The 27,993-nt window shown below is 38.9% G+C and overlaps 1 protein-coding gene across 11 annotated transcripts in view; it reads right to left on the minus strand.

Moving 5' to 3' along the window:
* The window catches only part of PLEKHA1 (pleckstrin homology domain containing A1), a 2,820,639-nt gene that overhangs the window by 1,386,139 nt on the left and 1,406,507 nt on the right, over window positions 1-27,993 (minus strand). For all 11 annotated transcript variants that reach the window (XM_044056044.1, XM_044056048.1, XM_044056047.1 and 8 more), the window contains one exon: window positions 18,588-18,748. In XM_044056044.1, the coding sequence (XP_043911979.1) occupies window positions 18,588-18,728 (141 nt within the window). In that variant the 5' untranslated portion in view covers window positions 18,729-18,748. The remainder of the gene's footprint in view (window positions 1-18,587; window positions 18,749-27,993) is intronic.

Here is a 27,993-nt window from a genome sequence, read left to right on the forward strand (position 1 = left end):
AGATATGAACAGAAGCAACTATACTGTATGATGCTATACAAAGTTCACTAAAAATGAATGACATTTTAGAAAATGAAAAGTGTTGATTACTGTCAGATAAAGCTGGAGAAAGTATGGAAGACAATTGGTAATTATCAAATGATTGAATAGGAGATATTTAAACAATGTCAAGGACCGAAGAGCTTACAAACAAAAAACAAATATAAACGCTCATATAAAATATTGGACATATATTTATATCTATATGTGTGTGTGTATATATATATATATATATATATATATATATTTTTTTATATATATATATATATATATATATATATATATATATATATATATACATATACACACACACACACACATATATATATATGGTTCTACCTCACTTAAACGACACGCCGGAACATCGACACAGAAATCGCGAGCCCCAGAAGATCGATAGCGCAGAAGACCGACGCGACGGGACCTAGAAGATCGACAGTGCAGAAGACCGACCCGACGGATGAAAGCACCGACGCCGAGGATGCCGACATAGGAAAAGGCTGTGTAAGTATGCGGTAGTGACGGACGTTAGGGTGCGAGTAAGGTAAGTGTGGATATTGACGGTCTGTGGGGATAGGGGTGGGTTAAGTGAGTTAGGGTTAGGGAGCGGGTCAGGTAAGTGTGCGGTAGTGATTGTGTTTGGGTTAGGGCGGATAAGTGAGTTAGGGTTAGGGAGCGGGTCAGGTAAGTGTGCGTAGTGATTGTGTTTGGGTTAGGGCGGATAAGTGAGTTAGGGTTAGGGAGCGGGCCAGGTAAGTGTGCGGTAGTGACGGACCTTAGGGTTAGGGTTTGGGTTAGGGTTGTAGGTAGTTGTGTATGTGAGGTTTAGTGTGGGTTTGTAGGGATTTTGGTGTGCTTGTGTTGTGTATGTGTTTTTGGACGGGAATGTGTTTTGTTTGTTGATTGTGGTGTGTGAAGTGTATGAGGTTTCGTGTTTGTGTACCGTCGGTTATTTCGTTGTCGGGCATGTGGGATTTCGTGTTTTTGTACTGTCGGTTATGTGGTTTTGGTGATTGCGTTGTCGGTGTTTTGGTGTTTCGTTTATGTGAGGTAGAACCATATATATATATATATATATATATATATATATACACACTCACACACACATATAAATATATATATATATATATATATATATATATATATATATATATATATATATATATATATATACACACACACACACACACACACACACACACACACACACACACACACACACACACATACTCTGTTATGACCTGCAAGCCTCTGCCTTTTGAAAAATCATACACTTTACAAAACTTTCTTTCAAAAAGCCACACTTTCTGAAACTTGTGTGAGGACACAATGACAAAAGTGGTTTCTATTGTATAATAAATAGTTCTTCACTTAACATTCCCAGTTACCAATCCAACATGTTTCTGAGAAATGGATCAATGAAGTTTAAAATGTTAACTAAATAATGTGCAATGAGGTTTTACTTTACATTCAACTGCTAAAGCCAAACACATACAAGACAGGATGAACCAGAAGTGTAATGAGTTGCTTTGCTTAACAACAAGATGATTAAAAAATAAATATACTTCAGGGCTGGTCAAATAGGACAATGCACTTGAGCTGCTCCATGTTCAAATCACCATAGGTAAAATCCAATACCAAAAACTTGTAAATGATAAACCGGCTCAGCTCCTCAGACACTGCAAACTTTAATAGACCAAGAGAACGAAAAAACACATAATATTCCTGTACATGTAAACAGATAACTTAGCGCTTTCACCCACATACATAGTCAGGCATCATCAGAGTAAAAGGGTCCTTCATCTTTGTTGCATTTAAAGCTATTAGTTACAGACACACCCCTCTAAGCAACCAACCCCAAGCAAACAGCAATTTGTAAATTAAAGTCACAGTAAAACATTACTCCTATGCTTGTTTGAAAGCACAGTTATTTATAACTAGAAAAAATGTTATTCAACTTAAAACACGAACATTTTAAAAAAATCTACATGTTAAACATGTTTGTATAAAAATAGTAAATAAAAATAAAAATAATAAATTAAAAAATCATAATATAATGCTTAACATTCTACAAACAAATGTAGATTTGTACTTTAAAATGCTAGAAACTGAAATGTGATCATTAATGCCTGGAGGTCTAAATGCATGCAGCCTCAACTGCTAGATGCACTCCCTCATCTCAAGTAAAACTTTTAAGTCACCTCCTCTGTCATTAAATGGAATTCTGTCTATAACAAAAAACAAAAATCTCTTAAAATTAGGGCAACTCAGACTGTGCATATACAAGGCATTGTTAGTTCTTTTGTTCCTGATATCTCTTAAGTGTTCCAGGATTCTGAGCCTTAACTTTCTTGTTGTTTTCCCAACATAGAAAGTAGAACAGCTCAAACATGTAGTAATGTACACTACCATCTTAGTATTACAGTTACAGAATCCAGGACACCTAATAGTTTTATAGAAGCCTTGAACTGCCACATAAGGGCCATTATTAATAAACTTACATGTACTGCAAACTCCGCATTTACTCATTTTGGAGCTCCTGTATGTCTCAATATTAGGTTCAGCTTCCATCAATTCTTTAAGGTTCCTACCCCTACTATATGTAAAGGTTAGGGTGTTTCCTAATACACTTATAGTATCACTATCAAAAGAACTTTGCCAAGTATCCTTAATAATTCTAATAATTTGTCCTGCCTGTCCATTGTATGGCAAAAATCATAGCCTGTTTTTTGTGTAGTGCATGGGACTCTAAAGCCAACTCATTCCCCTCCTGAAATTCCTTCGTTAAGCCCCCATGCAAAATAGGTTTAAAGGATGTAATTCTCTTAGTTTCTATTTCTTTTCTAACTCTGGACAAAATTTCTTATGGATAACCCCTTTCTGTAAACATAGCAGTCAAGCTGGTCAGCTCAATGTTTAGCCGTTCATCCTCACTAATCAGCCTGGATATTCTGACCATTTGACCTTTGACCAAGTTCTTCTTGATATAGTGGGGATGACAACTCTGGAAATGCAAGAAACTGTTAGAATACGTTTTCTTGCGATATATACTCGAATTTAGGCTAACATCATGCATATTTTTGTATAACAATATATCCAAATAATTGCAGGTTTCTCCATGTATAGTGTAGGTGAATTTTAAGAATGGGGTAGTGTTGTTAAGAAAATCAACAAATGTGTGGATCTCGTCCCTACTCCCCGTCAAAAAAATTTGTATATCATCAAGGTAACACAAATAAAGTGTTACCTGTTTCATATACTCAGTAGGGAACACCTTCTCCATCTCCCATTCCGCCAATACCAAGTTGGCATAGATTGGCACACACCTAGCACCCATGGCAACTCCTGCCACTTGTCTAAATAGTTCCCCTTCAAATCCAACAAAATTGTTAGACAAAACCATTTCCATAAGATCTACTATCACACTACGTTTAACAGTATGGAAACCACTATGTTTGTCCAAACTCCTACTGAACATTTCCAGACCTTGTACCTGGGAAATGATCGAAAAAAGATTTATAACATCAACTGTCACCATCAAAAATGGTTCAGAGGTTTGTTTTTGTCTTATAACCTCCAAGCAATGCCACAAATCCCTCAGGATGTGTGGCAAACTTTTAACAATACCTTTGCAATGAAAATCTACGTAGGAGGCCATTGCTTCTGTTTTAGAGCCTTTTGCTGACACTATTGGGCGAAAGGGTGGGTCATTCTGGTTTTTGTGAATTTTTGGAATTCCACAAATGGAGGGGGTCACTGGGAATTCAACCATCAAATAATGGTATTCATTAACATCAATGATCCCCTCCATTAACCACTCGTAAAGACACCAGTCAGTTTTAGTGTATGTCATACACATTACATTCCTAGTTACTCTGGCATATGTGTTTGTGTCACTCAAAAGACTGTGCATCTTATTTGAGTAGTCGATGTTAGACATGATCACCACCCCCCCTCCCTTGTCAGGTTTCATGACCCTGTACAAATTAGTGGTAGTTAGTTCTTGTAGACAAAACCTCTCCCCAGGTGTTAGGTTATCCAATTCCCTCCTTGGTCCCCTTAACATTCTTCTAAGTTGAGCCTCACACAACTTCTCGAGGATGTGCATACATGGGTGTGCAGGAGGTATAAAGGTACTCAACCTCTTTAGTCCAATCACATTGTCAATAGTTGGGCTAGGTTTTTTGTGAAAAAATACTTCAAAGTTTAACTGTCTAGTATACATCTTAAATTAACCAGTATTTTGGCTATTTCAATTCTAAAAGAAGGGACAAATGTAAACCCCTTCTTGAATAGAGACAAACAGTTATCTGTTAACTCTAAGTTAGAGAAGTTGTAAACACTAACATTGTCAACTTTAACCAAATTACAAGAATATGTCATAATAGTTTGTTGAGTTGAATCAAATGAGTCACTCTCAAATATCTGCGTGGCATTCATCCCCTCAATCTCGGTGTTTGTTACACTTTCTAAACTGTTGTTTAACAAATGTGAACATATCACTGGTGAAATTTCTGAAACAAGTTCTGAGACAGAGGAAAAACTTTGTTGCCTTTGGCGTAAAGTAGTGGCTGCAACCCAGCCTCGTTGTGTAATTTAGTGTCACTATTGAAGGTGGTCAGTTGTCCATCCGAGACCACCACCTCTTGTTGTTGTATTGCCTCTGCCCTCTGCCTCTCCCCTGTTGTTGATTGCGCTCTTGAATGCTTTCCAAGCACCTTATGAGGTGGGGATCTAAAAAAACTTCGTTGTCATGATAAATTTCAGTCTCAGTCAGTAATTCGCCCTCAAATTGATCAACAATTTGCCCACCGACATTGTACATTTCCTGTCGGGAATTACCCGCTGTATTAACTTTAGACACAAAACTAGAGCTACCATTTACACGTTTAAATTCCTTAAAATGTGTGTATACCTGGTTACTAGCATAATCACTAGTATCCCTTTTGAGTTTAACCATTTTAGTCTCAAGGCCTTTTTTCACAAACTTTTCAGTTTCATAAATAATCTTGTCGTATTTGTTTTTGTTAAACTCAAAAAGCAAATCTTTCGTTATGTTGGTGTTAAGCCAAGCTCCTCCTTTAAAGTCTCTAGTCTATTAATGTTATTCTGAATAATAATGTTTGCTTGGGGTTGGTTGCTTAGAGGGGTGTGTCTGTAACTAATAGCTTTAAATGCAATAAAGATGAAGGACCCTTTTACTCTGATGATGCTTGACTATGTATGTGGGTGAAAGCGCTAAGTTATCTGTTTACATGTACAGGAATATTATGTGTTTTTTCGTTCTCTTGGTCTATTAAAGTTTGCAGTGTCTGAGGAGCTGAGCCGGTTTATCATTTATAAGTTTTTGGTGTCACATTGTGTCGACTTGAAAATCCAATACCACTTCCTTGCAAGCTATAGGTCTCCCTCTATGACCCAGGAAACCTATACCATGTATTTAAACTTATTAGAAACACTAACTATCCAACCCAATACCATATTCATGGGTGACTTTAATTACCCCACTATTAACTGGCAATCCTATATGACATCAAACGTACATGCATAGAGATTCCTAGATTTTGTAAACACAAATTCCCTGGACCAGACTGTCAATACACCAACCAGGGGTGCAACCATACTGGATTTGGTCCTCACTAATATGGGAGAGTGCTGTACACCCCCTACTCTACTGCCTTTTCCTGGTAAGGTCAGACCAGCAAATGGTCTCCTTTGAAGTAAAAATAAAACCTGGACCCCCAGCTAAACCGGGAATATTCAGGAACTATTCTAAGCCTAATCTCCTGCTATTAAGTGAGAACCTGGCAAAATTTCAAGCCCTTATAAACCCTGACAACACTTCTGCCTATGCAGAACTGGTCACAGAAACCCTGTACAAGCATGTTAACAGCTACACAGTGGCAACTGTACCCACCAGGAAGAAGTCCAGAACTAACTCAAAAAACAAGCCACCTTGGTGGAATCACAAAATCAATCAGATGGACAACAGGAGGAAGAAAATCAAAGCAAAAAATTAGGAGGTGCAGCATCCAGCAGGATAAAAGCACTCTCATTAAACTGAACAACTCAGAGGACAAATAAAGTCTACCAAAGCCAAATTTGAGGTAAGTTTGGTCTCCCAGGCCAAGGACAACCACAAAGCATTCTTAAGCTATGCCTGCAACCTCAAAAGGCAATACACAACTGTGTGCAGAGCTCATTGTAAATGGAGACACCTATACTGAGCCAAAAGATAAACCAAACCTCCTGGCTGATAAATTCAGCTCCAACTTTAATCCTCTCTCCCACTCGACCTTCCCTCAGGAAATATAATCAAATATAACTCCCCCTACTATCACCAGGGAACAAGTCCTTAATGCTTTCTCTAAGACCAAGAACACTGCATCAACGGGCTCAGACAACATCCCAGGATGCCTTCTAAATAGCATGAAACATGACTTATCAGGGCCTTTGGAATTACTATTTAACTGTAGCCTCCAAACAAGCTTTGTGCCTCATGAATGGAGAAAGGCAACAGTCATCCATCTGCACAAAGGTAGGCCATCTACAGACCCATAAGTCTCACTAGTCTTATATGTAAAGCCATGGAAAGAATTATCATGGAAGTTATCAGTAGATATATAGTAAACCTCCATACACTGGATCCAACCCAGTCTGGTTTCGTAAAGGGCAGATCATGCCTACTCAACCTGGTAGACGTCTTTGAGAAAGTCACCAAAGCAATGGATGAGGGCAAAATCCTTCACACTGCCTACCTTGATCTGGCCAAGGCATTTCACACAATACCCCACTCGGGCATTGCTGACAAACTCAAGAGGTTAAGTACAAACCTGTATGTCACCCTGTGTACAGCCAACTGGCTCACAGACAGGACCCAAAAAGTTAGAATTGGGGAGTCCACCTCTACAAAGAGGCCAGTCACAAGTGGAGTCCCTCAGGGATCAGTCCTTGGACCGCTCCTTTTTGGCATTTACTTCTCAGAAGTCAAGGCCAATGTGGTCTCTGGCTGACTAAATTAGCAGATGATTGCAAATTAGGAGATGTCATTGAATCTCACACTGACACAGATGTTCTCCAGGAGGGGCTGACACAGACACACTGGTGTCAGAGTCATGGACTAAAACTAAATGCCAAGAAATGCATATCAGTATCCTTTGGGAAGTCATCCATACCTGGTAACTATCATATTGACAACACACCCCTTTGACCCAGTAGTCAGGGACTTAGGGACACACACAGATAATAATCGAGTCTTTGATCATCACGCATCTACAGTGATGAGGAAATCATTAAGTTGAGCAACTTATAAACAAAGGTATGGCATCTAAGTCCACGGAAGTCATTGTTTCACTGTATTCGGCATTCATCAGACCTATCATTGAGTACAATGCCCCCTCTGGTATGTACCTAACCAGGCATATGCCAAAACTGCAATGTCCACAGAGGTTTCTCACTAAAAGAACACAGGGTGTAAGAAATATGTCCTATTCAGACTGCCTCAAGGCCCTATCCCTGTATTCTGTCTCTTATAGGCTTTTGAGGGGAGAACTATGCCTGGCATACAGGGCATTGTCAGACCCCAATCTGATGGACCTCCTGCATATCCACAAGACAAATAGTACCAGAATTACCCATTCTAAAACCTGTGATATAAATAGGACCTGCTAGAGAGATAGGTATGTATCCCAGAGACTACCCAGTTTATGGAACAGGATCCCCATCCATGTGAACCAGAGTTCCTCCCTACTCCAATTCAAGTGCAACCTGGACAACTGGATGGGAAACCACAAATTCATCCCTGGTTTGGCACCTATGTCTCTAATGGAGACAGGTAATCTGTAAATGTTTCATCTCCCAGGCCCATGCTTACACTTATCAAGTGTATCAGAACTTGTCAGAGATTTGGGATGCATGACTAGGCTTAAAAAGGCCCTTGTGGTTGTTAGACTAGTAAACACCTATGAACCTATTAACTACAGATCCGTAAACTGCACAGTCAGATTCAGTTTCAGACCATATTAGCACAATTAAAATAACACAACACAGTCTACTACAATGTTAATGAAAATTATGGCTGCAGTTTTCAAGCTAATAGTTACAAACATTAAGAAATGTTCTCCTTTCTTCCCATACTACAACACAAGGATTTTCCTACTTGAGATCAATGTCTTTTTGACAGCAGATTCTCTTAGATCCCATTTCTTCAAGGTTACCATTTCCTAACCAAGTCTCATGGCACAATACCTGGACTGCAAGACTGCAGCTAATGTAGCTAAGATGTTCACCTCTGCAGGCTGTTCTCCTTGCTCCATGGTCTTGCAGTCATAGAATTAGAATACTTGTGTGGCTGGCAAGCTTACCTTCTGGGCACTTCCCATTTTGGGGACTTGGTTCTGGACTCTTAAGAAGTGATGAATTTGGATTCCAGGGCTAGGATGACTTACCTCAGAATATTCATTAACAGGCTTCTACATTTGCTTATTCTGCTTCAGTTCTTTAAAATAACCCTTTCCAAACATCTGAAGGTTTTATTGAAATAATTTGGGAATGGAGCTCCGCTTTTGAAAATACCCTACCAGAAACAACCAACATTTCATTAATGCATAAATGAGCAGCAACTAAAGCCATTTTATTATAACAATCTAAAACACAATTAAATATAAAAAAGCCAGAATGGAGAAATGGAATCAGCAAGAAAAGCAAAGGAGTATGGCTTGTAATGAATTCTTCAAGTCTTGGTGACAAGCTTTAAGTGCTCTACTCTACTTTTACAAAAATCTCACCTAGACAATACTGATATATAGACTGTATTTTATGTATCACAGGAAAAGGTAGGTCAAACAAATACAGAAGACAGGGTGTACAGGGTCAAAGATAAAAAGTGCCCACTCCTGGTATACTCACTGCTGCCAAGACTGGGAAGAGAAAGGCAGAGTATAATCCATAGCACGTGGAAACATGCCTACCACAGACTTAGGTCAGGCTCAGTGTGTGAGGGTGGCCGCCTGTGGTAGAAGATAGTAGCAGTTCTCAAAAAAAAACAACAAAAAATGATAGGCAAGCAAGAGGCACAGAGACAAGTGAACTGCTGAGAGTAAGTAAGAAGCAAACTACTACTTTACATCCCAAATACAGCTACATACATGAGTAGGGGGATCGAGAGTGGGTGCAGCTACCGCAGCAGTGAGGAATTCAAACATCTACTGTTATCGGTAAGTGCAACTTATACAACTGTAGTATGTTTATGATCCCATTGTTTCAGTAGCCCTTAAGTTATAGGAGTTAAATAATAAAGCCTATGCAACCTGGGAGGAGGAACAATATGAATCCAAGAACCCCAGCAGAATGGTCCTAGCAAAGTTCAACCCAGACCTAGAAAAGAAATCCATATTGTAATGCTTTGTAAAAGTATGCACAGAAGACCATGTTGCTGCATCTAGAATGCTTCTAGAGTCTATCCCTTTTTCAGTATGCCATTGAAGAAAGGATTCTAGAGTAATGCGTCTTGATACTACCTGGAATGGAATTGCTGTGGTGGAAATAACAAAAAATAGTTGAGGACAATGACCTACAAATTGTCTGTCTAGACATAGGGTGTCCTTTTTTTGCTTCTTGATAAGAAATAAATAGCTGAGCAGTTTTTCTAAAGGGATTCATTCTGTCAAGATAGTACCTGAGCTGCCTATGCAAATCCAAAGTATGCTCCTGTCTCCCTGATTCGTCAGTTCTAGGTAGAACACTTGAAGATTATTGCCTTGATTCCAAGTAAACTCTGCACTTGAGCAATAGTGAGGAGTTTGTTTTTAAAGATAATGATGAGTACAGTTTTCCAAGTCAAGGACCTTAAATTAGCTTGATGTGTAGGTTGAAAGAGTGAAACAGTCAATTTCTCCAGCACACAGTTGAGATCCCAAGGGGGAGCAACTTGTTTACAAGGAGATCTCAGGTGTAAAACTCCTTTCAGAGATTGTTTTACAAGAAAGAGATAAGAGAGGGGAATCCATGGGCAGACATGATGAAATGACCGCAAGATGAGTCTTTACAAAGGAATAAGCACGGCCAGAGGAAAGCAGCTCTTAAAAATATTTGAGCACCAGTGGTACAAAATCCCTGATGGGCCCCTGGTTAATAGTTAGGCACAAACCAAAAACAAATCATATATATACATACATATATATATATATATATATATATATATATATACACATATACACATATATATATATATATATATATATATATATATATAAATTACTTTCACTTAATAACATAGGATTTTCTAGTAGCAGGCTTTCTTGCCGCAGTAAGTACCTACTGCCCTTCTCCATGAAATAATTGCCTAAAGGGTATTAAGACTGAATCATCCAGGCATTCAGATAAATTTACTTGATATCAGGTTATATCAAATTCCATCTGTCTTATGTGAGTAGATCCATTTTTTGAGGAAGTTTGTGGTAAATGCCCTTGGCAATTTCCATAAGAAGGGACAACCAATGTCACCTGGACCAAAAGGGGGTCACCACAATGATTTTTGTGGTATCCTTTTGAATCTTCACAATTATCTAGGTTATCAGTGAAAAGAGTGGAAACACAGAGAACATTCCCTTCCAAGGGAATGTAAATGTATATTACTTGCAAAAAGCATTGAACAAAACATCAACTGTAGGAAACCTGAAATAATCACAGCAATAGCGTATAATAAATTTAATATCTGCTTTCGTCACTAAAACTTCATCAGAAAACAATAAGCATAAGCACAGAACAGTTTAAATACATCAATCAATTAATGCTTCACTCAATCAATTACAAAAATGGTTAAAATAAAACGTTAAAATTTAAAGACAAATGAACAAATAAACAAGTGTTACACTAAATCATGTGAAAAATACTCTTATGTTAACAAATCAAGTAAACTTCTTATATCAAGATGTTTAGAAATAGTCAATTTACGATGCTTTAAAAAACATTTTAAGTTAACTGCTTCATTTAATCCTGGTGGAAAATCAGAATGCAGTTTAACCTGCCATAAAGTTTCACGTTGCTCTACGTAATTCCTGAAGTCCCCAGCTCTCCTATCATGTCTACAAATTTCCAAAACAGTAAACATAAATTTCTTAAAGTTTGTACATGATGTTGAATGCTTGTATAAAGCATTGTTTGGATTTTTAATTTTAATAGCATATAAGTGCTCCTTAATACGTTTCCCCAAGCTCCTTGTGGTCATACCCACATAAAAAGCTGGCTGAGCGTATTAAGGAGCACTTATATGCTATTAAAATTAAAAATCCAAACAATGCTTTATACAAGCATTCAACATCATGTACAAACTTTAAGAAATTTATGTTTACTGTTTTGGAAATTTGTAGACATGATAGGAGAGCTGGGGACTTCAGGAATTACGTAGAGCAACGTGAAACTTTATGGCAGGTTAAACTGCATTCTGATTTTCCACCAGGATTAAATGAAGCAGTTAACTTAAAATGTTTTTTAAGCATCGTAAATTGACTATTTCTAAACATCTTGATATAAGAAGTTTACTTGATTTGTTAACATAAGAGTATTTTTCACATGATTTAGTGTAACACTTGTTTATTTGTTCATTTGTCTTTAAATTTTAACGTTTTATTTTAACCATTTTTGTAATTGATTGAGTGAAGCATTAATTGATTGATGTATTTAAACTGTTCTGTGCTTATGCTTATTGTTTTCTGATGAAGTTTTAGTGACGAAAGCGGATATTAAATTTATTATACGCTATTGCTGTGATTATTTCAGGTTTCCTACAGTTGGTGCTTTTTCTGCTTTTTCTGCCATTTCGACCGTTTTTTCTTAGTTTTGTTTGGCTTTTTCTGATTATTGAACAAAACATGCTAAGTGTTAGAGAAATGTACAAATAGTATAGTGTACAATTCTGCACTTAAAGGGTTAAGAGTTAATACATTTATTCGATGTAAAATGTGTAAATACTGGTGGTCTCTGTAAAAGCTGCTGATGCCTAAAAGTCTGTTGTTCTTGCTGTGGAATGTTGAGATAGGGGCCTCACACTAGCAACAGATAAATGTTGTGTTCGGAAGAGACAGTTACAGGACCATTACTCAGAAACTGGGTTTGGCAGGGCAAGCCCTGTGGTCAAGCTAAATTCTGAGAGATGTTTTTGTAAGTCAGCAATTAACTGATAAGCACCTGTTGTGAACGTGCAAAGAACTGTATAAAAACAGCAGGCTGAGTTATTGAAAATCAGACAAACCTTGTACCTACATGCTTTGTCTCCTTGCTGCAAGTAATAACGGATGCCTTGCTGAACCTTACGTGAACTGATCTTTGTATTTTCTTTAACACTAAGTTAGCTGGTTTTAAAGGAAGCAGACTAATTTGAGGTGTTTCCCACAAATGGAAAATCCCCCAATTAAATTTCCCTTTGTGTGAGTCTATCCTGCTCCTGTTCCAGCTTGTCTGAAACTATGTTTTGCTGTGAAGGAATATATGATTCTTGGAGAGTAAAGGAATGATGAAGAGCTAACTTTCAAACAATAACTGCCAGCCTGTATGGGGGGGGGGACAACCTTGTGCCTCCCTGCTTGTTACACATCACATGATTTGTTGTATTGTCTGTAATCACTTGAACAGGTCCAAAGGTGGAAGAGGAACTTCAAGACGTGGATCAGAGACAATGTTTCTTACACGGATATACTTTAATCTGTATGAAAGATTCCACAGGCTTTCCACTTTTACCCTTCTGAAAACTGCTCCCCAAGCAAAATCTGAGTCTGTGGTGAGAGAGTGGTTCGGGGTCTGCAAAGAGAAAGAGACCTGGGCTGAGCTGAATGCTCCACCAATGCAGATACCTTTTTATAAACCCCAAACTTACAATTTGGTACTCCACAGAATGCAAATTCAGAGTCTATGTGTTATTTTTTTTTAGAAACCACTGTGTTATTCTCATGAGTAATCTGGCTAGAGATATCATGCAAATCATAGATGCCATGAATCCTAGGATCCTGAGGAAGTCTCTCGCAGAAGTCTGAGACTGATTGGAGAAGCTAAGGAAAAATTCCAGATAAAGATCCACTTAAGTTAAAAAGGTCTTGTGAAGGGAAGAAAATATACCAAAAAAAACAATCTCGTGAAACAGAGTCACAGAGGATTTTGCAATATTTAACCCATGTTAATGACTCCTGACATCTGGATAAAGATTCTGCAAAGATAAAAAAAAGCTGATCAACTAAAAAAATATGTGGATGCCATTCAGTCTAAAAAAGCAATGCTTGAGGTTTGACATTTTGTCAATATCTTTGAAGTTGCAGACAAACCAAAAGCTAAAGCAGAGAACTGAAAATGTGACCCAGAAAGAGGGAACCTTGGCTATTTCCTGAAGCTTCTTTTAGGTCTAGAGTTACAAAAAAACTCATGTGAAGAATGAGGAGTAACAGGTTCTGTAAGATCAACATTTTGAACTTTGGAACCTTCGCAAACAGATTCAGAAATGAATGATCTAATACTGATCTCCAAGTGGCCTCTGTTTTTTGAACCAGAAACATTCTGGAGTAGAACCCTTTGAATTCTAACTTAATGGTATTGGTTCTATGACTCCTTGTGTGTGCAGAACCTGAGAAAACAATTATGTTTGGTTCAGAAGGTTGAGAGGTATTCTCCTGAAAGGGTTTTTTTGCATCCAGCGCCATCTGTAACCTTCTTGGACCTCTTTCACACCCACGAGTTGGAGACAATCTTTTGCCAAAAGGGGATGTTGAGGGCCAGTTTTTGGGACAGAATTGTATAAACAGAGGCTGGCAGGGACAGGAAAATGGATATATATGCTGGCACAGTCATTCTGTACTGTTGGTCTGTCCATTTTTCTGAAATGATCTCATGCTTTTTTTGTTGTTGTTGTTACTCTCTGGCCATCTCATTTTCACATTTTGTTTGCCAGAAAAAGACTAGCTTTGTTTACTTGGCTTTTGTGTGAGGGGAAGCTTATAAGATTTGTACTGAGGTACATTAATTATTATATAAACTCCATGAATTAATTTCCCTCTCATTATATTGTTTGAGAACCAGAACAGCAGAAGAACCAAACAATACCTCCTCATCTAAAGCTGAATCCAAGACTTCAGGCTTTTACTTCTTCAACAAACTTCTGATTACTTACCCACACATTTCCTCTCACCACTGTAGCAGCAGCTCTATACTCAGTATCTGCACAATCATATTTTCTCTTCAAAGCATGTTTAGATACTCTAGAAAGGGTAGAAACTATCTGGTTCAAAAATAGCTTTCTTCTGTAAGAAACGTGGAAGCCACCTCCCTCAAGACTGTCTATATGGCACTTAATTTTTTATAGCATTTCTTTATCATAAATATATATTATTATTATAAAATGTAAACAGAGCATCAATAGTAAATGTCCGCATCATGTAATGAGCTATGAAACTTTTTCCACAGAGAAAAGCTAAAAAAAAAAAACAAAACAAAAAAAAACATGCTACTGTAGCCACAGCATGCCACAAATGAAAATGTTATACACACATGCATATACTTCTTTCCTAATGAAATAAGCAAGTCTTTCACTTCCTGTGCAACAAAAACTGCATATAAATATATATATATATATATATATATATATATATACACACACACACACACACACACACACACATATATATATATATATATATATATATATATACACACACACATATACTCTAGTTCATTATTCCTCCCAAGCAGTGGTTAAATAGGCCTAAGTGGAAACCAAGTATAACACTAAACTGTGACAAATGCGCCTTCTGAAGCAGTGCATTTATACAAGAAGCCATACGTCAGTTTTCCTGTAACAGTTCATAACAATAAATTCTAATAAGATGCTTAAGTACAAAACAGTCAAGAGTACCATTCAACCCCAGGAATTTCACTGCATCTTAATGCTTTCAATCTCTTAATTATTTGTCATGATCACAGACTTTATTACCAAGCAATTCACTTCCTTTTTTACCTTCCTGCCTGCATTGAATTTCCTAGCCATGCATCCCCTCTGACGCAAAGACAAGAAAATAAAAGCATCTTATGTGTGAGGAAGACATCCACAACCACATGCAAATACACAACAATATGCATGTACATTTCTGGTTGCCTTGGGGAATAAAGTTATCATAGAAGCATTGCACCGTTAATGCTCTACCTAGTCACCACATCATAAAACTTGAAACATGAAAGCAGTTGAATAAAGCAGCCACTTTTATGCTAACATTAAACATTTAAATGCAACCATATGTACAAAACTACAATGGATAGTGAATACTCCTCCTGAAAAAGAAGCTCCCTGGGTCTAATGCAAACATAGGGACAGACGTTTCAGCACTGAAGTTGTTACACATCAGATTTCAACTTTATTATTAATGTTTAATTTTCTGCACCCCATAGAGCAAACCATAAGGCTGACACTGGTGCCTCTCTTAGATGTTTGACTCTCTTGCTGGCTGACAGAAGATTAAGAAATCTCAGTGTGGTGTCACACTTGTGGCCATAAGGATTTTTAATGTATATGCTCTATCATTTCCCTGCTCTAATTGCCAATGTCCAATGAAGAAAGATGGTTACTGCCTAGAACAGTGTGTGCCCCTGGTATTTTGAAGGCATGGGATGCATACCCCATTATTACCAGGGCTTCTTCCTCTGCTAATGATCCCTTCCCTCCCATGGGGGATAGAGAACCCAGTAACGTATCTATGCCTTTCCTATCTCCCACTGTCAATTACTTAACTTCTGTGATCACTAGTCAACCCCAGGTCACAAGGGTTACAGTCACAGCTCCCTCCCTTTTCTCTCTGCATCACTGCACATACAACTCCTAGTGGTTTAAAATTGAATAAAATGTGGGGGAAAACTGTTACTGGTTTGTGTTTTCCCTTTATTTTCCTGACTAAAAAGAGTACAAGTTTTAATGTGACTCTACTTCACTAATATGTTCAGCTACAAAATGCATCTGAGACTGCTATTCTACCCTTCAAGATTTCACAGTGTACATTAGCAGCCATTAAGAGAAACCACTTCTGGAAGCCTATACTGAATCATACTGGAGAGGTCAAATGCAGACAGGAACAAAATGTGGGTCTGAAACAATAAATAATAAGGATCACTGTTAAATTAACAAAAAAACAAAGTTCACGACATGCATTTTGACACCAAGAAGCCATAACAACATTGGATTTCAAAAGTATCTTCAACCTCTGTGCTGAAACACTCTGAAGAGATATTAGTTTGACTACTACTGTCTCATATTTTACAAGGCACAATGCTACACTCAATGAAGCACGCAGGCCATTTGTCCTTTGAATCAAAGCAGCCCTGCTGGTCCCGATCAAATTTTACTCTCTTGATCTCCACACTAAGCTGACTGATTAGATGTTTCTGCAGAACGGAAACCTAAAAATAAAAACTCAGCAGGTCTCCACGACTGCAATCAAAAAAGAAAAACAAAAGTGCCTAGCATAAAATGTTAAAAGATCTGTAGGACAGATATATGACTGTAGATGAGACTTGACTGAAACCATCAAACATAAAGGAAACACAGCCTTACAAATGTATGGTTGTGCAGGCTATGTGGAGTCAGGCTTGTTTCTGGACTGACATATTTAAACCTAAAAGTTCAAGGCTATGCTACACTGGGGGGAGACTTTCATAAACCTCATCTTTTGGTGCATTTTATTCAACATATGCAGTGAATACACACCAAGATATCAAACTACCCCATGTCTACACACTTAACACAGTCTCCGCCACTTCACCTTATTATTAGGAATTAGCTAAGGGTTTAGCAGCAGTAGGATCAACTAAAGCTACAGCTGCTGGGTCAGGTTTGGGAACAATGTATAAAATTTAAAAAGACTAAGGAACTTTATGCATCCTTTCTGCCTTTTTAGGGGCAACTGGCTGGCTATCAGAAACTGCAAGCAGTAACATACCCATCATCTAATTCCAAAAGAATAGCAGGAATGGGTGTGGGTCCTGGAAAATCCTTCTGTAACAACTCATATTTTCTGAAGGTCTGAGAAACCTCAGTGTTCTTCCACTGAAAACCCTGGCACATTCTAAGAATTGTCCCATAGAAAGAGAAACCCCCACAGGGAGTATTAAGACAGTGAACTCTCCTCACAGTCTGAATGAGAAATCTGAAGAGGGAAAAACCCTGTTTCTGTCCCTGCATCTTTCTGTTCAGATTCAGAATCTTGAATCTCTTCAGAAAAAGAGGACTCCCTTCTTTTACCAGAAACTACTCTACAAGGATCATAAGATTAAATTAAACCCTGAGCCAGAACCAGTAAACTACTCCTATCCAAAGAGCTTTGAGGAGGAGTAGACATGTGCTTGTTTTTTTTTTTTTGGTTTCCTTTCCACAGGAAAAATACAGTTAACTATGTTACAAATGACAGCAGCTGTTTCCCCAGGGATGGACACAGCATTCTGACACAACAGGGAAACCTTCCCTGTTCCCTCTCCCAGGACTGACAACAGTGGCTCTGCCTTATCCACTGAGGGGACTTCAACAGCCACAGAGGATTTGGCTAATCACCGGTCTATAGTGGCTCTAGGTGCTACACCAGAGGGAAACGGTAAAACATGAGTGATCTGAGGTTCAATAAATGGTCACAGTTCAGTCACCCACCTGCAGCTGAGGCAAACTGCTAGCCTGCTATGGTGACAAAGGTTGTTTGCTTATTTTTTTCTTTTTGTGGCTGGAAGGACAGAATATGGGAGCAGTAGTATGTTCCATGGTCAAGCCAAAAATGGTGCCGCTTTCCCTAGGAAGATGAGGAGCAATTACTGGTAAAAATACCAGTCCAAAAAAGTTATTTAAACTGAAAAAAAAACACAGTAAAAAGCACTTTACAAAACTACATCAACCCCACAAAGGAATAATAGACTATTTCTCCACAGAAAATAAATTTTCAAGTAGTTTAAACTACTTTTAAACTGACAGAAAAAAAACAAGTGCACCATTTAAAAGTATGCTACAGTCTCAAGACAGTCGATAAAACACAAAATGTCTAGCTTTAAAACAGATTTGCTAAAGACGGACATAATAAAACATCAACAAGATTAAGAAGTGGAAGATTTTTTTCGTAAAGGGAAGTTATCTCTGCCCAGCAAAGAAAAGCAGAAACCCACCATCAATCCTCAAAAAGCCTCAGAGGAGCATACCTTTTGGTGGCAGTAAAGCTCTGGAGGGCTTCGCACCCAAGCTTGTCATTTAGTCAGCTCAGCTTGGGCTGCTTGACAGTTTGGGTCCTTGGAAAGTGCCCTGAACCTTTGGAAGCTGGCAAGCTGTTATATCCTTGCCAGTATATTATCCAGATAGCTAAGGCTACTGCAGCACTGATCAGTATGATGAAAATCCACTGCTACTGCCTAAATGGCAAACATTAGCTTAATTTGCTGGCATTCCTGATATATAAAAAAGGGTCAGATATAGATTAGTAAACACTAAATTAAATGTGAAATTTTAACCATATATGCAGAGATCAAATTTAGGTAGTAGTCCTACCGACCTGTGGGTTGTCCATATACCACACCAGAACATTCTTCTGCGTGTCCAGAATGAAATATCTCCGCAGAAACTTTCCACTGCTTTCAACATCTTCAATGTCCAGGAAACCACAGATTCGGTTCTGTCGATCCACATAAGGCATCTCTGAGGTTAAACATTACACTAAAAAGAGAAAAGATGATAATTAGAAGCATCATACTTGATGGAATACTACACACTAAGTGAAGAACTAGTAGCTTATAACTTTTTGTTTAACAGCTTATTCCACTTCTCCTCTGGTGGTAATAACAACTAAGTGCCACTACAATCATCAGTTGTTTCACATCACTCCATACCAGCTTTTCCCTAGTATAAAACGTTGCCTGCGGATAAATTAGCTTACTGATGAACTCCACCTTCAAGCCAGTACTTAGAAGGTAGATGTGGTATAACCAGTGGTTATCACCCTTCAAGCTGCACAGCATTTAGGCTTCTAGACTGCAGAACATTTCTTTGCAGGTACATTTGGTTGTGAACACATGGTTACTGAAGCTGGGTAAGTTGCTGCATGTTTCTCTGTATCTGCAATGTACTTGCCACAGCCATATCCCTCTGCAGCTATAATGAACTTCAGCCATGTACCTCCAGCCAAAAGTACCTGCTGCCTTGCAACCTAGAAATTCGGCTGCTCATCATACACATGGAACACAACTGATCCCATCTGATGGAATCCAGTTCCTTAAAGGTGCAGCTCAACTAAGCTAAGGTCTCCCATATGCGATTGAGATGCACCTTGCAATATTTATCATTTTAACTAGAACAAACAAACAGTTCTAGAGACATTTTACAGCTATCTTCTCAACTGACACTACTAGCTAACTCTCTAGATGCTTTAACACAAGTCTACTTAAACAGAAAATTTGACATTCAACATCAACTTAAATACTTAAAGATGAGTCACTTGCAAAAAGTGCAGATAACTGTAGTATATTAATTATTAAAGGGTTAAACTAACTTGGAACCTAACGTCTATCTATACATTAAGATAACATTAGTTCTGAAGCCTTCTAGCTCAGCTTCGCTTAGCTATCTGCAAAGACTACACACCTAAGCAGTAGTTTCCTAAAATATTAGTCATACACTGAAACAAATGTAAATAAAACCATGGGAATTGGATAGAACCTCCTTTCCATATACAACTTCAAGTTATACAAATTCTAATGCAAAAAAATTTAGTTTTACATTTTATTGATAAGGATGGTCCCATTTTTTTTTCTCAGAGCTAAAAATCCCTGCCATTCATACCTCTCAACTGTCCAGATTTTTGCATTTTATTTTATTGATAAGGATAAAATAAAATGCAAAAATCTGGACAGTTGAGATTCTATTTTATTGATAAGGATATCCGCGGTGGTGGTGCTGCGGTAGCGTTGTTGCCTCACAGTAAGATGCTGTCCAGTTCGATTCTCAGCTACAGAGTCTTCTGCGTGGAGACATGCGTGAATGGGCGTACCTTCGTTGAAGGTTGTGCGTCAGGGCTGGCAACTTGGCACGTAAAAATCTACTGCCAATCATTAGCGGACCGGAGTTCCGCTGTAGCGACCCCTAACCGGAAAAAGCCGAAAGACACAACATTTTATTGATAAGGATGGACCCATTTTTTTTCTCAGAGCTAAAAATCCCAGCCATTCATACCTCTCAACTGTCCAGATATTTGCAAATTGTCCAAATTTTTGCACCATATTTTTGGTTGGTTCCTCATAAAATTTGGAGTTTTCTAGAAAATCACTGAGGCTTGAAGTCATGAAATAATGACACCCACTTGAATTCCAGACTTCACATCCTTCAGAAAATGCATGGTAACACAAAACCTGTTATATCAACTTTCTAAGTTTATAACAGCAATATGTATGTTTAATGTATCCTTATTTTTGGGCCTTTGTCTCCCAATTATTTTAGGCTTTGTCCAGATTTCTTGAGCTAAGATGTTGAGAAGAATGCTGCCATGACATCATAAAAGAGATAATGCCTCATTATTTAAAATATTATATAGGCAGCTATACTTCCATGGTAAAGCATCAGTGTTACTTTCTTATTTCATTGAAGGAAAGACAAGTTACCAAATAGTTCTTGCAGGTGGAACACCTCATACTGAAAACTTGACACATGAGGTGATGTAATAGTGAAATCACAATGTAATTAAAAGCAGCAGTTTCTCTTAGAGACAAGTTATTCTTGATTGCACATAATGCTTTGCAGTTGTATGTAAATAATTGCCCAATACCTACCAGGGCATCATTTTGTGGGTGCAGTTATACAGAAGAAAAATAAGCAAACTGTGAAACTTTAAAAAAAAAAAACAAAACTCAAAGAGCATGCCGTATGTATACTTATACAACAACCCCCCATTAATATTCCAAAATGTGCATGCTGATTGGTCAGCGTGCACGTTGTAAATCAGAATTATAGTAATGGAAAAAGGTCCAGTCTCCCGGACTTTTTCCATTAGTACAACTCTTTTTTTTTTTTTTTTTTTTTTTTTTTACAGCGACGGAGAATGCAAGATCTCCATTGCTTTTTGCAACCTGTCCAGCTATGTTAAACGAGTTTAACATAGCGAGAAAAACTTTAAAAAAGCAACGGAGCATCTCCATTGCTTTTTTTAAAGCTGTCTCGCTATGTTAAACCCATTTAACATAGCGAGACACTTTAAAAAGCAACGGAGATCTTGCTTTCCCCATTGCTTTTTTTCAAAACTGTCTCACTATGTTAAATGGGTTTAACATAGCAAGACAGCTTTAAAAAAAAGCAACGGAGATTCTCCGTTGCTTTTTTTAAAGCTGCCTCGTTATGTTAAACTCCTTTAACATAGCGAGATAGTTTGTAAAAAGCAACGGAGAACTTGCTTTCTCCGTTGCTTTTGCCCACAGCTCTGATGTTCTGCTTAAGTATATGCATGCGCAGTACATCAGAACTGCTGCAGAATATCAGACAGCTGCGGAAGGGCAGCAAGGAGGCATTATACAATGCCATTATTCTTTTCTTAAATAATGCCATTGTATAATAGCAATAGCCCACTTCTGAGTGTGGATAATTCTGGATTTACCCACGGTTGTCTTTGTTTGGCCACTCGGGCTTCGCCCATGTGACCAAACCACACCAACCGTGGGTAAATCCAGCATTACCCACACCCAGGCGTGGGTTATTGCTATAATAAGTAGAGTCAATTATCTGAACTAATTGGGACCTTGGATAGTTGGGATAATCAGACTGTTCTGATAATTAAACTTACACTGAACCGGATAAAAAAACTTCCAAAAATTGTGTTTTTTCTGCACGCAAGGAATACACTTTTCAACCATTCATCAATTCCAGTGGACAATACAGAATATTTTTCACACATGGGCAGGCTACAAGCTCAAAAAACATGCATAAGTGAATATGTATAATGTTTACATGTTCAAACTTTATGATTTTTCCTACCTGAAGACTCTAGATGGCTGCATTCGGACAACTGACGTTTCGGATAATCGTCATTCGGCTAATTGACTCTCTACTGTATATATTTTCTCTCTTTTTTGGAAAAAAAACAACACTTGCAACCTTACAATTTTGCCATGAGGAGTATAATGGGAAATAAAATTAACTGCAAAATAAAGGGGCCCTTAAACTGCTGAGCCATAAATACTGGATTTACTACTGTTGCTATTTCTAATGAAGTTTGGGCTTTTAATAGCAATGGATTTTAAAGAATCCAAAATTTGCATTCAACTAAAGGAATGAAAAAATAAAAAATGATAATGGCAACATGAATGATGAAAAAGTCAAACGGCTACCCATAAATCCAATATCTAACCTGTTCTTAGGATCCCAGCTCTACAAACTTTAGTCACCTTGCAGCTAGACTTCACAAAAAAAAACTCCTCATACGACCTGAGATACTACTCACAAGCTGCACCAACTATCACTAGCCCTAGAACCAGACTCCACAGCACTGCACATACCTTCTCCTCTCAGGCATCTACTACTGGCAAGCTCTGCCTACTGACAGTAAGGAAATCAACACTTACTCCAAATTCAGAAAGCACTTCATCCAAGTCAAATGCACCTACTTCATCAAAGGACATGTCACCTAATGTCTCTCTTTCCACAGTCTCTTCTTCTCTCAAGACACACCAAAGATTGACCCACTTAAGAGACTAATTTACATACTGTACATTACACTCTGCTTGATTGCACATTACACCATGCTTGTTCACTAGAATGTATATACATTGTTTTTCTAGATAATTAGTCTGAACTCCTCAGTTACTGATTACGTTTCTGTATTTTTTGTTTGCGAAATGTTTTGAATTACACCCAGGCTGAGCCCAGAATTGGTCAATATCGTTCAGTGCACTATCCCGGTAAACAAATATAAATAAGTTGATATTTTGATTGCATCTGACATGAAACCCAAGCCCTAGAAGTTAGTACAAAAGATGGAAACTGTTCTTTTACCGCTAATGATATTACATATGAAGACAGGTGCAGTCACGTTTGTGTGTTTAAAACAGATTCCTAACAAATAGCAGCACACAAGAGAAGGGTTTATATGCAAACAGTAAGCTTATCACAGAGAAACAAATTTTACTCTCATTCTAAAAAGCTTACTGAACCAGTTTCAGACTTTCTGTAGCTGAGTCTAGAAAATTAGCTCATATTATAGACCTACTTTATTATAGGAAATGCTTGGACATAAAAATGCAGATGAAATTAATAAACAACACACAAAAAATTATCAAAAAGCAACCTGACAATTGAAAATATTTCAAGTATTGCTTTTGCATAAGACGCAGCAAATAATGAGTAAGTTCCACAAAGGAAACAGAAAACAGCAGCACAAAACAAAATAGGAAAACAGCATAAACTACATCATAGTTCCAAGACTGTACCAGAACTAAATCTTGTTAAAGGCATAAATTTAAACAGCAAGCAGCTTTTCATTGTAAATTTAAAAGAAAAACTATTATGCTTACTGTAGTCTGCTCATACAACAAAACGTCTGTAAGGTAAAAAACAGATTTACAAAAGTATTCTGCAAAACAGCAGAAAATAAGCTTAAGAATGGTTATTTATGTTTTCCTGAAAAAGTAAGGTCAGAATGTACATTTTACTGTGCACCACAGAGAGAGAGTGGGGCAAAGGGTGTAAGTTGTCAGGGAGCACAATGAATACCTCAAAAGACTTGCCTATCAGGCATGAGTTCATTAATATTTAAGCAGCCATTTTTGATATTGCAGCTGTTTAAACTAACATGCTCAGGAGTTTGTGCTTTTGTTACTGAAGGAACTTTTTTGAGGGGGGGGGGCTTTTTAGCTTCTGGTTGAAAGGGGAGTGCCACTCTGAGGACTGTCCAGGGAACTAGCTGATCCAGCTATGGGTCGGATTCTGAGCTTAATATTTTCTTTAAAGAAAGGGAACATTTTGCTGCATAATATGCACAGTTGACATTCAGTAAAAACAATAACCCACTGTGATGTGCAACCAGGAAAAGAAGTTTATGAATTTTGAGTTAGGCACTGGAAGTAGAATAAACCCTGATGATACACAAATTACAACTGTGTAAGTAAACTTCCCATAATGGTAAATTTTTGAACACATCACTCCTGCAGTAGCAAACGCCATATGGGACACATTGTGCCAAGGTTCAGATGTCTGGCCTGTATTTAAAAGCTTTTGGGCTCCTTCCATATACTCATAGGTTCATAGACAGGTTCTACGCTATCGGCCCTGGGGCCTATATAAGCCTAGCCAAAAAGGTTCCCTGGCTTTCGCCACCGAAAAAAAATGATTTCTCTGTCCCCCTGTCAAAAAGTGCCGCAGAAGTGATCCCCAGGGTGAATTTTCTATTTCCCATCCAGTTGTCAAGAATTTTCTTCAAGAGGGACAATGAGGAGCTTTGCTTGACAGGAATGGGGAGTTTGTTCCAGAGTATGGAAAGTCTCTGGAACAGGAATCTATCCCTCCAGCATGTTCTGTTTATTGTGGTAAGAAGGTTTAAGTCCCTGGAGTGTGTGGTTCATAGAGATTGGGATTTCTTTAAGTGTAGCATGTCCAACAGCATTGGGTTTGACATAGCTTTGTATGTTAGGAAGAGATCGCCTCTGAGTAGGCGATATGCGACGGAGTAGAGCTGGAGTTTTTTTAGATGATCTGTGTATGGCATCTGAGGCCAGTAATCCTCTTAGTGAGGTATTTCTGTGGCCTTTCCAACTGTTGTAGGTGTCTTGTGAGATTCATGCCAAATGGGGTATTGTACTCTATAATGGGTCTGATGAGGGATGAGTAGAGAGGAACAATTACCTCCTTTTTTCTACAGGAGAACCCTTTTGTGATGAGGTGTGCCACATAGTAGGATTTCCCCGACTACTGTGGAGATGTGGTTTTCAAAGAAAAGACTACTGTCTACCTGTGTCCAGAGGTCTCATCACACTTTCAGTGCTTAGTGAGCTACTGCCTATGTGGTAATTCATGGGTACAGAGTTTTTCCCAAAAGGGATGACAATGCACTTCTTGGCATTGAGCTTGAGGCCATGACTTTGACACCAAGCATATGTCTCTGTGATGCCCTTTTGTAGAATGTCTACATCATTAGATGATTCTATTATGGCTCCCAGTTTGCAGTCATCTGCAAACTTTGTTAGCCAAAGACCTTCTGTGTTAGTCTGCACTTCAGAGAAGTAGATGCCGAACAGGAGTGGACCCAGGACCGAACCCTGTGGTAGCCCACTTGTCACTAGTTTGAAGTCAGACTTGGAGTCGGCTACTTTTACTGTGTGGATTCTGTCAGTGAGTCAGTTGGCCACCCATCTTGTGACATGGGGATTTATGCCCAGTTTAGTGAGTTTATCTACAATTCCAGAGTGTTGGATGGTATCGAAAGCCTTGGCGAGGTCAAGATAAGCTGTGTGCACTACCTTGCCCTTGTCTACGGCTCTAGTGACTGCTTCAAAGAAGTCTATCAGGTTTAGTAGACATGATCTACCTTTTACAAACCCAAACTGAGTGGGGTCCAGGGTATGGAGGTTACCTATGTCTTTGTTTATAAGCTCCAAGATGATACATTCCATGGCCTTGCAGACCAGGCTCATCGGGCTAATGGGGTGGTAGTTTCCAGGGTCTGTGGTGGCACCCCCTTTGGGGAGTGGGATAACCATCGCTGTGCGCCATTCATTGGGCACATAGCCTGAGGTGAGACTATGATTGAACATGGTACTTAAGTGGGGTGCCAGTTCATTCTGCAGTTCGTGCAGTATGTAGCCTGGGATGTTGTCTGGTCCCATGGATGCTGTGTTCTTGGCTTTGGAGAGTGCGGTCTTTACTTGTTCATCCATGGTTACAGGGTCTTTGCATTCTTCCGGTATTAAGATGGGTCCTTTGGAGGGTGAGGGGGTAAAGTTAACACTTAACCTATCTGCCAGGATGTTGGCAATATCGGTTGGTTCTGCATATTTAGTGCCATGCTGTAGCTCTGAGCAGATCTGAGTATTGCCATTGAGATTCTTGAAATAGCTGTAGAATGCTTTGTGGTTGTCTCTGGAAACAGTGGCGATTTTGTTTTCATAACTTGCTTTGGAGGATTTTATGAGGGATCTCAGCTTCTTGCTGAGGCTGACCAGACAGTTCCTCCAATCTTGGGATTTTACAATTTTTTGTAACAGCTTCTTCCTTCTGTTGTAGAGTTTCTTTATGGAAGTGGACCATCAGATTGGCTTCCTTTTTTTGGAGAATAGCATCTTGGTTCTGTTGGGGATGGCATGATCCATGCACTCTTGTATGTGCTTATACAGTGTAGCAGACATACCTCTATTCGCCGTCTGCATGGGTGTCGTGAAGTTTGCCACTTCAGTCTTAAGAAGCATGAAGTTGGCTCTGGAGTAGTTTTTGATGGTGGTTTCCTTAATGGGGGGTGGGATATGGATGTCTAGGGTTATTAGCTTGTGGTCAGATCTGACCAGCGAGGAGCTGAACTCTGGTGTGGAACACCGGTTACCCATATTGAAAATGATCAGGTCCAGGATATTGCTGCCCCTGGTGGGGGTGTGGACAAGCTGATCCAAGGCGCTAGAATTTATGAATTCCAGAAAACGTAGAGCGAATGAGTTGGTACATGAGTAGTTTTCCCAGTTGATGGTGGAGTAGTTGAAATCGCCCATAATTAAAGTATTGGGTTGTACCTTAATATTTTGCAGTAACTTATGAAATGAAGAGTCGGAATCCTGGGGCATGGTGGGGGATCTGTAACAAGCTACAACCTAGATTGCAACCTTGCCCAGTGATAGTTGTACTTGGATAATTTTAGATGCATTATGTTCAGCAACTAGCCTGGAGGTGTGGATATCCTTAATGAATATGGACACGCCTCTGAGTTTAGTGTTTCGGTCCAGGTTAGGTGGCCTAAAGGTGTGGTATGAATTATAGCCTGGTAATGCAGGGGTGCTCTCTGGAGCCTTAAACCAGGTCTCTGCACAGATGTTAATGTCTCCATTTTAAGGAGTGCCTCGAGTGAGTGCATTGTGAGGTTTAGACTTCTAGCACTGAATAGCATTACCCTTAGAGTTTGCTTGCCAGTATCCGGAATCCCAGGGGCAACAGGTGCAGGTCATCTCTGGCAAAGCATTGTGGTCTGTCGATTATGTCATCCCATGCCAGACAGATACTGGATCCCCTTATAATGACACCAGAAGCTTAGCCAATTGTTGAAGTCAATCATTTTGTACTTGTACTGTGGTAACATTCTGGGAGATGGCAGGATGCTACTCAGGGCTAGGGTCAAACCTGTCTGGGTTACAAGATCCGAGAGCTCCTCCATGTCTCTTTTCATGTAGTCCAGGGAGGTACGTCTCAGGTCATTCACACCAACATGGACAATGACAAAGTCGTATTTGTACTTTTTTTGGAGTGACCCAAGTGCATGCATTATGTGGCGAATCCAGGCAGCTGACAGTAACCTACTCCTTGTTTAGCATGGTGAGTGGGATTAGTGTGCCTGACTATAGAGTCACCTATGTGTTGGGTATGTTGTTTTGCCTTATGGGCTGAGCTTGAGTGGCACACTGATTTTGTGGGCTATGTGTCATTTGGGTAGTGCTGGCGGGTGGTGGTTGTCTGCATTTCAGCTTGGGAGGTCTCTGTTGCTTGGACAAATTTTTATTGAGAGCCTCCGTGAATGTGGATTTGTGCTAAGTGTTTCTATGTGTTGGTTTTGGAAGTGTGGGTTTTGAAGGACTATGTGTTGAGTGTGGTGTGGTGCAGGTGTTAACCTTCTCCTCTTGCCTGTCTAGTCCAGTCTTGGCTGGAGAAAGCTTGGCTTTCAGTTTGGCTAAATAAGTACATCTCTCACAGGCTGTAGTGTTGGGTGGTAGGAGGAGAGGGTTGTCAGTGTA

This window comes from Protopterus annectens, chromosome 14.part0 (assembly GCF_019279795.1).
Source record: "Protopterus annectens isolate FY-2018-M chromosome 14.part0, PAN1.0, whole genome shotgun sequence".
Taxonomy (NCBI): domain Eukaryota; kingdom Metazoa; phylum Chordata; order Ceratodontiformes; family Protopteridae; genus Protopterus; species Protopterus annectens.